Genomic DNA, 13462 nt, shown 5'->3' on the forward strand with positions numbered 1-13462 from the left:
CCTGTGCTATCGCAATGACCTTACTGAGGGTTGGTGTCTCTACAGTCAAAAGTTTTCATAGGATGGTCTCGTGGCCAATGCAAAAAGTCTCTGAACCTCTGCTTCAGGTAGCCATCAAACTCACATTGTCCTGCAAGTCGCCTTAGCTCGGCGACGTAACTCGCCACTTCCTGACCTTCAGATCGCTGGCATGTGTAGAACCGATACCTCGCCATCAGCACGTTCTCCCTCGGGTTAAAACGCTCCCGAACCAGTGTACACAGCTGCTCATACGACTTATCTGTGGGTTTCACCGGAGCCAGAAGATTCTTCATGAGGCTGTCGGTCGGTGCCCCGCAGACCGTGAGGAGGACCGCTCTCCTTTTTGCAGCGCTTCCTTCTCCGTCCATCTCGTTGACTACAACGTACTGGTCTAGCCGTTCGACATAGGCTTCCCAGTCCTCACTCTCCGAGAACTTCTCCAGGATGCCCACAGTTTGCTGCATCTTTGCGTTGGATTCGTATACTCGTCACCAGTTATTGTGTTCCTAACACAGATGAGACTGCACACAGGGAGGTTAAAGTAACAGTGACCTCAGTCTTTATGAAGACACTCCAGAGTGAGGAACAGGCCTTATATACAGTGCTCCCAAGGGATGCTGAGATCCCTTGGGACTTCAGGGGATGTGCTCCCTGGTGGTGGAACATGGGAGTGCATGCTTTAGAGATACACAACACATAGGATAACACAGTCTGGACTACATACAACACAGGATAACATAGTCTGGACTGTATACAATACAGGATAACACGATCTGGACTGAATAGCACACAGGATAATGCAATCTGGACTGTATAACACACAGGATAACGCACCCTGGACTGTGTAACACAGGATAACGCAATCTGGACTGTGTAACACACAGGATAACACAGTCTGGACTGTAACAGATAGGATAACGCAGTCTGGACTGTAACAGATAGGATAACAGTCTAGACTGGACTGTGCAACACACAGGATAATGCACACACTGGAATGTTTCGGGCATACCATGTACGTAACACACAGCAGACTGTCAATGTTAACGCACAGGCTGGAATGTGTCATATACTGGGTAATAAGCAGATTTGAATATACTATATATAAGGTAGTATATATTAAAATATTTGTCTCATTATTTAACAGTATTATTGTAGAAAAAATTACTGCTAATATTTTTGACATATACACTTTGCAGGGTTGGTCACCCTCATTCGCATTTAAATGAGACTCAGCTTAATGTGTGTCTTTAAGTAATGGAGCCACAGCAAAAATCACCCAACAACTAATGGATTTCTAGTAACCTTTAAAAGCGACATGGTGTTATTGGATCAATGAAGCATTTCTGGAACTCTCCTCTTGCTGTGAATGTTTAATTTTAAATGTATAGCCGTAACAGAGACAATTATTGGTCTCGTTCACCTTGCAAATTTTGTCCTTAAAAAATAACTCATTTTGTGATATTTGTTCTAAACAAGATAAGTGGGGGGGGGGCTGCGGGGGGGGCTGCGGGGGGGGCTGCGGGGGAGCGAAATCTGGTCGCGCCCCATTTGGGGCGGTAATTTTTTTGTTTGAGAAAATTTCCTGCCCGGCAAGATGTGTTGCCAAATTGTGTCGATTTGGGCATTTTCACCCAGGAGTAAATGAGGCTCTAATGGCTGGGCACTGCAGGGACACTATTCACAGCCGCTTACCCAAATTCAGCTGAGTTCCATTCAACAATCAGCCTTCAATCCTTTGAGTCCAGCTCCATCTGGCTTTAAAAGGGAGGTTAGTTGAACCTGCTGATGCTTGTTTTCAGCATTGGTGAAGTCATTCACTCATCTCTGGAGCTCAGGAAGGAACTGAAATGGCTGCTCGAAATCCCCCTTCAAGGAAAGGGCCACCAGATTCAGTGATGTGTCTCTGGGGGCATTGGTGGGGGGCCCTAGGGACCAGGAGGGACTCCCTGTTCGCAGCCTTGAGAAGACCGCCATCACCACAGGTGTTCCATGCCATGTGGCAAGAGGTGGCCTGGGAGGTGTCGGCCAGCACTGAGGTGCAGAGAAGCCTCACCTAGTGCAGGAAAAAATTCAACGACCTCAGTCGGGTGGTGAAGGTGAGTACAAGCTTCCACACCTTCTATATACCAGCCTCTCAACCTCTGTCTGCGCACACTGTGCAGACCACCACTTCCCCACCACTCCACCACCAAGCATCTGCAGATACTCACACTCACATCCTCCTCTCACACCTTGCCTACATTCACAGCTATTCAACCACGGCAGGCATATCTTCCACATACATTACTGGACTCTTACTAACTCAAGCTCCTTTATTTTGAATGGCCAAGATAGCACATAACAGACGGGAGCAGCAGAGGAGATGGGGAACCTGAGCTGCGGCCCCTCTCCGACCTGGAGGAGTGAGTGCTATTGCTCATTGGCTCGCAGGTGGTGGGCGCCCTGGCCGGCGGAGACATCGACCCCACTGGGGGCAATAACGGTATCTTTATCCCCTCTCCTTCTCTCATGCCACTTTCTCCCCCCACAACCAGAAGGATTTATCACTTTCCAGCTCCTGATACTGTCTGCCTTCCTTGCTCCATTCCTGCCCCACTGCCCTCACCTTAATGTGAGTCTTGTGCCATTTATGCTTTCAGATAACCAGGCAGAAGCTGTCTGTCCTGCACCTGAGCCCCGCCAAGACATTCTGGAGGGAGAAGAAGAGGAGGAAGAGCAGGAGGAATAGGAGCTGAGCACTGCATCATTGCATCTCACGCCCGCAGGCACCAGCTCAGATATTGGCATTACACGGTCATTAGAGGATAGTTTAGGACACAGGAATGCACTGGGTGATGCACCAGGGTCTAGCGGGCTGCAGCTGGGTCAAGGGGAAAGGGAAGCTTGGGAGTCATCTCCTGAGAGGGCGAGTTCACGCGCATGTTCAGCTCCACAGGACTCCAATGAGGAGCCATTCACACAAAGGCTGATGGCCATGCACTCTGACATCATAGGTGCAATGGCATGGGTGCCTGCGAGGCTCTCGGCAGTGGGACGGAGCGTGGAGGAGTCTGTCTCCAACATTGCACAGAGCTTTGCGCACACCATGGAGCTAATCATTGCCGGTCCACAGACGATGGTCGACTCCCAGAGACACTGTGTGGATCCAAATCTTATGATGCATGGCATGGGCGATGTCATAGCACCCACTGCAACACAGGCGGAAGCAACTCACTGACCTAGTGCTGTAATGCAGACAATGGTTGGTGGCATCGAAGTTCGGACTGCTCTCATGCAATCTCAGGTTGGTGCCATGCAACGTCTTGTTGCTGTCATTCAGTCAGTGAGTGCTGGCATCGAATCCCAGACTGCTCTCATGCAGTCTCAGCTGGATGCCATGCATGCTCTGACTGTTGCCATCGCCGCTGGGTCCACCACAGACTACCAGGGCACTCACGGTGTGGCAGCAGCCCACCAAACTGTGCTCCGGCAGATTGGTGGGGATAGTGAGGTGCTACTCCGGGGGAGTGGCACTGGGTCAATGGAGCAGGAACCTGCTGTCCTCTCTACGGATGACAGCATTCCTAAGCCCACCCCTGCCACTCCGCCACTGCACTTGTCGCTGGCTGTCACCCAGCCAGCCCAGATTGTCGCCAAGCCTGAGGTGGTGCAGCCTACAGCCAAGCCTTCCAGGCCCAGAGCTGGTCGAGGGCATCCAATAAGGCCATCTGTAGTATCTGACCCTGACACACAGCAGCCTTCCACCAGCCATGCTGCAGCCACAGGGGACACACTGCGGAGGAGCTCTAGATCAGTTAAAGCAAAGGAGGGACATAAGGAAAAGGGTGCACAAGGGCGATTAGTAAATACATGATGTAAGCCTTTGTTGTTCTGATATAAATGTTGATTGGAATGTTTAATATTTGCTGTGTCTCATTTCACTTTTGGGGCTTTGGAATGGAAGGGAAAATGGATGTGATCATGGGGACGTCCAGAGGAACCGGGAAGTGGGAAGGAATTCACTGGAACCGAACTCCGATGAGACAGTCGCGAACCTCCCTTGCAGGATCTTGTTGGGCTCGCTGTCTCTGATGTTGCTGCTCCTCCTCATCCTCTTCCTCCTCAAGTGGTGCGGCTATGCCTGGTGGCAATGGCTGTGCCGTCATGTTGTGCAGCATGCAGCAGACGATGACATATAGGGACACCCGCTCCGGCAAGTACTGGAGGACTCCTCCCGAGCGGTCAAGGCAACAAAACCATTGCTTCAGCACTCCGATGGTCTGCTCAATGATGTCCCTGGTGGTGGCATGGCTCTCATTGTCTGAGTGCTGGGCAGGAGTGGTATCATGAGCCAGGTAGATACTGGATAGCCCTTGTCTCCAAGTAGCCAGCCGTGAGCTTGATTGGGTGGCTGGAACAGTGCTGGCACATCGGTCTGGCGCAGGATGAAGGCATCGTGGCTGCTGCCAGGATAGTGGGCATTGACGGTGAGGATTCGGCATGTGTGGTCGCACACCAACTGCATATTCAGTGAGTGGTTGCTTTTGCAGTTATGGAAGACCTCAGGATTGTGATGTGATGTGTCCGCAAAGCGACGTGGGTGCAGTCAATGGTGCCTTGCACCATGGGGAAGCCCGCTATCCTGGCAAAGCCACATGCACACTCGTGCTGTTTCTCTGCTCATGGGGAAGGAGATGTAGTCCCTACTCTTTCTCTAGAAAAGAGAAGGCTGAGGGTGTGACCTGATAGAGGTCTTTTAAGATTATGAAAGGGTTTGATAGGGTAGATGTAGAGAAGATGTTTCTACTTGTGGGGAGACCAAAACTAGGGGTCATAAATATAAGATAGTTATCTATAAATCCAATAAGGAATTCAGAAGGAACTTTTTTACATAGAGTAGTTAGAATGTGAAACTCGCTAACACAAGGAGTAGTTGAAGCAAATAACATAGATGCATTTAAAGGGACACTATATAAACACATTAGGGAGAAAAGAATAGAAGATTATGCTGATGAAATGGGATGGGAGGATGCTCATATGGAGCATAAACACCAGCACAGACCAGTTGGGCCGAATGGCCTGATCCGGTGCTGTACATTCTACGTGATCCCTTGTTGCCTTGGGGTTGCAGCACAAAATTGGCAATCTCACTCAGAGGCCACAGGGGTGAGTGATGCGGGCAGTGGGAACATTCACACCGAGTCGGCGCTATTCTGAAGTAGAGGGGCTGAAGTACGTTAACAAGAAAACAACCCTTTTGGTATTTGACTCAGGAGAGTCGAATGCCACCATCAACTTATTCCAGACTGTGGTGCATTTGTGAAGAAATCTTCAATTAGAGACTGAGATTGACCTTTATTACCAGCACTGTCTGTCTGTGGGGGCAGGACGACAATTTTCCATCGTATTTCAGATGCTGGAAAGTAAATTATTTGTAGCACACCCTTTAATGATGTAAAGCAGGTCTGAAGAATGTATTGTTCACTTAGTAAAGCCAATACTCTGCCTACTGCAATGTTGTATAGATTTATAGAAACTGCAGCTAACAATATCGGGCAACAACGCTCATTTAAGCCCTTTACTTTGTCTGCTTTGGTTTAAATTATAAGTGGAAGTTATGATGCTCAGGTCACACAAACCAGGGGTATCCAAATGGTGATGGAATTATTCATGTTAAAGCGAAGGCAGTTAGTTCTCAGCTAACATCACCTTTAAAATGCACTGGCATAAAGCTGAAGCTCTGGGCTGGATTTTACCAAGCCCGGCAGGTCCGGGGCGGGCACGTCCTTGCCGGGTCCCAACCCCGCAGCTGTGCCAATCCCGGCCTCCGCCACGATTTTACAATGATTGGGCTTGTTAAGCCCGCCCTGTGAGGTTCCCGGCCAATCAAAAGAAAGCGGTTCTGACGATGTCATTTGACGTGTCATCAGCCGGTTTCCTTAAAGGGACCAAGCCCACATTGATTTTGACAGTTGTGCTGTCAGTGTTCTACAGCATTGAGCTGCTGCAAACACCGACAAACACTGCACCAAGGTGCACGGCTGCACCCAGGCTCTCCCATGACTCCCTCCATGTACTTATGGAGGGAGTCACAGCATGCAGGGAGGTTCTCTTCCCATCCCATGGGCGGAAGAGACCTCCCCAGGATGCCAACGCAGCCTGGTTGCTCAATGCACAGGAGGACACAAGCAGGGATGTCACCAGGAGGACCTGGCTGCAGTAGCACAAACCTTTCAATGATCTCAGTCGATCACGAAACGTACTAAGCCATCCTTGATTCGAGGGACTGCCTATGATGATGACTGTAAAGCTACACTCGACCTCATCTTGCTGTGCCACTCATCACATCCCCAGCACTCTGACTTCCCTATCCTACTCCTGCACATCCTTATTGAGGGACTCAATGAGGAAAGTGGAGTTGAGGTAGAAGATCAGCCATGATCTTATTGAATGAGCTCCTATTTCTTATGTTCTTATGTTTTCACACCAACTTACCTTGCATCTCCACCCATCCCTCTCTATCTACATTATCACTTCCCCATCTCACTAGCCACCCCTCACACTTTCCCTTATCCTTGTCCAATCATACCAGCTAACAACACACAAGGGTAGGCACTTGGGTGTTATCGCCAATGTTCTTGTAAAGTTTCTGTTAATGTGTTGTCAAATATTGAATCTTTATTTTTAGCACTTTGCCTTCTTGGACAGATTTGTGAGGCACCTTTGGAAATGGCTTAGTGAGTTGCAGTGACTGGTGAGACATAATAGTACCTTCCACAATGGCGATGAGTGTGAAAGGAATGGCCTGGACATTGCCGGGATGCTTTACGGTGCTGGTGTGTGGTGGTGCCAATTTGGCACATCCAGGGTGTACAAGTGAAGTCAATCTGGCCATTGGTGAGGCCATCCCTGGTGATTGTGGAGAAGGTTGGTGCTGCTGGTGTGCCTGGTGATGTTGGTGTTGGGGCTGATCATAGTGGGACTCTGAGGACCAAGGTGAGATTTTTTTCAAGGGCACCGATGCTGCTGGCATGGATGGTAGCTGAAGTTGAGATGACAGAAGCGATCTGTTAATGGTGAGAGAGGTTGCTCCAAGGAGGTGACATTGGATAAAGAGTTCACTGCAAACACTTCAAACCTCCATAAAGCTGAAAAGTTTATTCCAAATCTTGAAGGCTCCAGCTTCTTAGATTGGAAATTGAACGGCTGTGAAATGATAGCTTTTATACCACTTTAGCAGCTGTCAAATATTCACAGCAATGGAGAGTCATTGAGAACCCGACACGCTTACCAGACGTGATCCCTGAGCGCCAGGAACATAGTAAAAAAACTTGGAAAAATCATTAGGACCTGGCAAAATGCAGTTGCCTGAACTGCTGCTTAGTGCTGGGCCTGCAAACTGTAGACAGAGCCGGAAAATTAACAAGGAGGCGGGTCAGACCAAATTCTTCCCCGTGGTCAATCACTGCCATTTTGACAGCGATTCCACCTCCAAACCCGCACTCGATGCGCCGGTAAGATTCCAGCCTCTATATGGGACTGCAATCTCAAAAGCGGTGTCCCAGCCCTTACCAGAACATCATCTTCACACCCAGGTCACCCTGGTCAGTATGCGTCAATGTGTAGCCAGAGCTGCCTCACATTCGGACCTGCTGAATAGTGTAAAATGGCTTATTCCAGTCATAAAAACACAAGGTACCAGAAATCCACAACAGGTCAGTCAGCATCTGGGGGAAAAAAAACAAATGAATGTTTTGGATGGGACCTTTGATCAGAACAGTTATGACTCCACAACAGCACCAGTTCTGAAGCATCTGATACGTTAACCTCTCTCTTCTTTTTCAGATCCCATTGACCTGCTTTGTATTTTCTGCTTTGATTTCAGCACTCACAGTTTTTCGTTTGATCTAGCCAGCTACTGTACTTGAGGGCAGTAGAGGGAGGGGACATTTCAAATGGATAACTCCAATATAAGCTGAAAAGCCTTTGGATCTGTATCCCGCAGTGCCTCTGTGTATTTTATAATTGTGAATACAATATATCATATCCTCATAAATAACCTTGGGAAACAGAAAATGTTTATTTTGCACATTCTGATGCCAAACTACACAACACAATAAACCTGTCATTTATCATTTCAACTGTGGTATATCCAGTACCTGTAATTATAACTAATCACCTGTTCGTTTGTGCAATCTGCTCACTGTGCTGCAATGCTCGATATATATAATACAGGAAGTAAGATGTTTGCGGTCAAATTAATAAGGTGTGCATAAGGTTGCCTTGGTTTTTCTTTCCTTCTCCAATTTTCTTCCCTCCGCTCCCAATGTTGTGGACGGGGTCTAGTTCCACAGGTGCCAGTCACTCTGAGTATCCCACATATCAGTCTATGTAGGGGGCGTTAGCAGATTATTCAGCTGCAGAGGGCTTAACCCAGTCCTTCCTCACCCAGCATCCACACATGGGCACTTTCCAGTAGGGGTCACCAGATAGGAACAGGAGCAGGAACTCTGTCTAGTTATTCCCCTCCCTAGCTCAGGCCAGTTGTAGAGCTGACTCCTGCTACCCCAACTGAGATCACCTAACTGGGAGCAGACTAGAACCTGGGACTTTATGGGCGATGCATTTACCAACTAAGCCGTTGGGGTGCCATTTATTGACGAAATGTGAATCACAGTTTCATAATGCACATCTGACCCTCTATCTGTTATTCTATGTTGGAAGGCAACAAGTCTATTAACAAGTACGGCTTGAGCGTCCAAAATCCAGAGTTCCGGAATCCAGAGTGTTTTGGAATCTGGACTGCGGAACGATCTGTGGCAGGGTCGTCCGGAGTCCGTCAAATGTTCCGGAATCCAGACTGGACGACTGTCGACCTCGGGGCCCCGCCTGGCAAAAACCTCAGCGGGGCCCACCTGAACACCTCCTCGGCAGCTGGGCCCCGCCCGATGACCTCCTGGACGGGGCCGGCGACCCAAAGAGCTCCTCAGAGAGAAACCACCCCCCCATTTTTGACATTCCGAAATCCAGAAATACCCGAACCTAGGCTCGGGCGTTTCCGGATTTTGGATGTCCGAAACACGTTGCAAATTCCGGAAAAACACGAAAACCGTCTCGGCCTTGGTCCCAAGATTGCCGGATTCGGGACACTCAACTGTATTCAGTCCTGTAATAACTGTCCTCTTAATTAATGGAGCATTGGTGTTATTGTAATGAGTCAAAGGTCATTGCTGAAACACATGTAACTGCATCATTCAGCATCGAATGTCGGCCCCTGACTGTGGCAACATGTTCAATAGTTGGGTCTGCACACTTTGCGTAAGTAAAATGTCACTTTGTGCCAGAGCTGACAACGTTGGCAAACTTGTTTGTCTGAGATTTACTACCCATATACAGAGTTATTGACTCACACCAAAACATAACCACGGTTAAGATCACCGAGTTGCACCCAGCACATCAGATGACCAGGTGGCATTAATTTATCCTTTCCTGTGGTTGTTTGCCTCTACTCTCTTTCTCTCTTTCTCTCCCTTTTTTTTTGCTCTCCTTTTTCTTTTAACACTCCCAGTCACTATGGGATTTATGAATTATCTGAAAGAGGATTTTACCCTGCCACAGACAATGAAAGAGAGCAAGAAAAATACCGAGAATTATCGCCGCAGTTCATACACTCGTGAGATTGTGATCCTGAGGTGGGTGGGAGAGAGGGAGACTGGGGGTAAAGCACAGGGAGCTTTACTCTGCTGTTCCCTAAATGTGGAGAGTGTTCCATTCACCCTGCAAACATTGCTCGCCTCAAGGTTCACTAAAGCTGTGATGTTCCCAACATTGCAGAGCTTGGTGCTAAATCTTGGAAATTCGATTGGCTTCCATACCTCTGTCCCAGGGAGGTAAGCATATGGAGATCCCACTTCCAATCACAATCCAGTATGGAATGGGTGTATTTTTGTGTCTATGTTGGGTGAAGACAGGATTGAGCTTGGTTGTGATGGTGTCTGTTTTCAAATGGCCTGTTGATACTATCTAGCTTTGTATATTAAGAATAGCCACTTGGATGAGATGCTGGAGTGTGACTGGCACCTAGGGTACTGTTTCTACACACCATCAAGACATTATTCTCAGCAGAGGGTAGAAAATTGGTAGAAAGAAAGAGGGTGGAAAGGATTGCGTTCTCCCAGTGCCCATTACTTGACCTCCGTTTCCTCTATGTTTAAGAAGTCCTCCTTCACCCAATGCCACCTTGAGCTCAGATTGGAAAAAAATATTTCCTGGATTATTAAGTGACATTTTTGGTTGATTGGTTTCTTGTTTTATTTTGTGATTTATTGATGGCTGCATCTGTGTGACACCTGGAAAAAGGACGACACATGACTATGTGATGGTTATAGTATGGAACAGCCCTGGTCTCCTATTATACTAGGAGCCACAGCACATATTAACTGAATTTATGGCATTAATAACCAGGTTGCTTGCTCCCAACACAATGCACTCAATCTAAATCTTTTAATCTCATCTTGCAAGTAAGTTCACGAGTTAACTCTTTCGCCAGTAAAGCGGCTAATCCTGTGTCAGTTCACACCCTTTGAAAAAGAGTTGATGAATATTTGCTTAGAAATGGGATTGAGGTTTATGGGGATGAGTAATGATATTGAATGTCGTGTGGAACATAAGGGGTGAAAAATTGCCCCTTTGTATAGCCCCGTTAGCACTAATGGGGTGCTAATGATTTATCACCCCAGGGTGGGCAGCGGAAGCGAACTCCCCACCCCCCGATGCCGCGGGCAAAACCGGGTTTACAAAAGCGGGTCGGGAAGCTGTAGTCCCGGCCGCCCTTAAAGATATTTTTGTTTGTCGGATGACTTTGCATTCGGCCCGACGATGGCAGTCACTGATTCGGCCGGGCCACCAACATGCAGCCTGGCACCCCCTGTTGGGTGCTGGACCGCTGGCCCAGCCGAATCCCTCCCTGGTTGCGCAGTGGGTGCCACGAAAGTGGCTACAAAGTTTGCAGCATAAAGGAGATGGTGACACGTCAGCACGACGCAGCATGTCCGCGTCGCACTGACATCATCAGCACCACACCCCGGCAGCGCACCACGGAGGCGAATCACACCTCTGTTGCCGCCCTGCAAGTTTTTTTTAAAACAAAGACCCCAATTCTGCAACATCTCGCCGAGCGCTAAATATTCATTTAATTCAAATTGTGTGCCCCAAACAGGGCAATTTCGCACCCAATGTTTCCCACTCTGTTGAGACCATGGAACTGCCATAATAAAGACCGTACTGATTTAAGAAGTACAATGTAACATGGAAGGTTACTCTGCAAAGTTGTTTTATTTACCTCTGGAGAGGCAGTCAGAAAGTTTGAAGAACCTGTCCCTTTGGGAATTAAATGCACTGTTTACAATCTCTGATAGAGCAGCGTGTGCCTGACATAGGAACACTTGATTCTGACACTAGGTGCCCAAGTATGGAAAAATAATCTAATCCCCAGGGGCTGCCATCTATCTTTCAGTTTGTTGAGTACAAAATATAACTAAAAAGAGAAGATAACATAAATCAAATTCATAGATAAATAATTTCATGCATGGCTCTTGCTAACTATGTAGTTTGATGGTTCGCTCTCCCTGGTTGTCCACTGATCTTAAGACATCAAGTGCAGATGAAGCAGTAGATTTTTTAATGAGAGCTTTGCTACCTATGTTATACTTGACTCGGGAGAACTTGTTTCTGGAACACGTTCCCTTCCCCAGCACTGACATCCATTACCTTGCTGAGCACAACAATTCACAAAAACATCATATTAAACAAAAAAGTGCCATTTGACGCATCAAGTCTATGGGCTGGATTTTCCGGTCCTTTGTGCTCTGGGTTTCGCCCCGGAGTGGCGTGAAATGGGGCGGCGAGGTCTCCTGCACCCCATTGGGAGCTTCGGGTCGGGTTTTACGGTGGCGCTCAGTAGCACCGCTGGGAAGCACCGCGTCGGGTGTGCAACGCCTCTCGTTGTGACACCGGTGTGAGTCTTGACTCGCACCCGACCCGTACGCCCCGAAGCAGCCCCGCGGTGACCGTCGGGTAAACCAGAGCGGTCCAGCCATGCCGGCGGCGGTGAGGTAGGTAAAGTGAAGAAAAGGTAAGTGCGAGTGTTTGTTCTTTTATTTTTTAAGCGATTTGTGGCATGGGCAATGTGTTTGGAATGTGGGCAATGTGTTTGGAATGTGGGCAATGTGTTTGGAATGTTTTTGTGGGGTTTTTGTCCGCCCCCCTCCCCCCAAAGGTCTCTCTTGGGGCGCTCCCAGCCCCTGCACTTTAGTTGGCCAGGTTCCCATTTTTGCGCTGCAAAAGTTGTACAACGCCTCCCCTCACACTCTGGCACAGGGCCCAAATAGGGAAAAATTTCTCCGCAGAACGCAGACTTTTTCCAGCTGGTAACTTTCCCGCCCTGCCTCCGTTTTCCCCCCGAAAACGACAAATCCGAAAATCCAGCCCATGTGTGTGTTGCGTAGAATATTCACAAACTGTTCTAACTATATACAAGCCATCTGCCCAACCCAACTGCTCAACCGATATGCCCACCTCAGTTTACCCAATCCATGTAGCCGCCCCATCTACACAACTCGTTTAACCATCTTACCCATCCACGAGAAAAGGAGTATCGTGCAAGCTTCATCAAATACTGTAAAACATGAAATACACATTGGTTTAACAAAACCTTGATAAGTAACATTTTTCAGTTGCCTTATATTTTTCCCTTGAGATCTATGTAACCTATATTTCATCTTGGATTCTTTGTAACTAAATATTGTAATGAGCCAGTACACATTGTGGAAAATTGGTCTCTGCAGCAAAGACGAGCAAAAGTGACCATACTTTTTTACCCACTTGAAGAAACCCTTTTCCATTTGATTTGTTTTTTAACCTATGGATTTCTTTTTCCACAGAAACTGACGTGGCGATCGAACCAACATGACATTGATATCTGCAGAATGAAAGGCAAAAACGAGGTACATCTGAAAACAAATTGCCATTATTTTAAGTTCAGCAACTATGTCACTCTACGCCTGAGGGGCAGTATCTTCCATTTTTATTATCTCTGAATTATATTGTCAAACATGATTTATTAGCTGTCTGTGTAATTGGTTTTGCAATTAATTATTTCTAGTTCACTGATCAAAACAGGCATCTCAAAATTCAGGGAAATTCAATCTTCTAATTCTATTACACATACTTCCATGTCCAAATGACCTCACACTGGGTAGTGGCTACAGAGTGAGCCTGCATATCAATTTGATGCTATCTGTTCAAGTGTTCAGCTCAAATCAAGTATCAAACTATGTCTGGGACCAATGAAATGCTGATCTGGAAGAGATTATCACATGTACAACAACTCTTAACGACAGCTCCTGCCTCTACTGACCAGTCAGGAAATTGTGTTAGAGAAAGTGATGGGATTGAAGGCCGA

General features: G+C 47.6%; 1 protein-coding gene across 1 annotated transcript in view; it reads left to right on the forward strand.

Annotated features, from left to right (window-relative positions):
* sema6bb (sema domain, transmembrane domain (TM), and cytoplasmic domain, (semaphorin) 6Bb) overlaps positions 1–13462 on the forward strand; it is a 454736-nt gene that overhangs the window by 229076 nt on the left and 212198 nt on the right. Inside the window, exon 5 of the mRNA XM_070860875.1 lies at positions 12942–13004. Within this exon, the coding sequence (XP_070716976.1) occupies positions 12942–13004 (63 nt within the window). The remainder of the gene's footprint in view (positions 1–12941; positions 13005–13462) is intronic.

This window comes from Pristiophorus japonicus, chromosome 18, assembly GCF_044704955.1.
Source record: "Pristiophorus japonicus isolate sPriJap1 chromosome 18, sPriJap1.hap1, whole genome shotgun sequence".
Classification (NCBI taxonomy): domain Eukaryota; kingdom Metazoa; phylum Chordata; class Chondrichthyes; family Pristiophoridae; genus Pristiophorus; species Pristiophorus japonicus.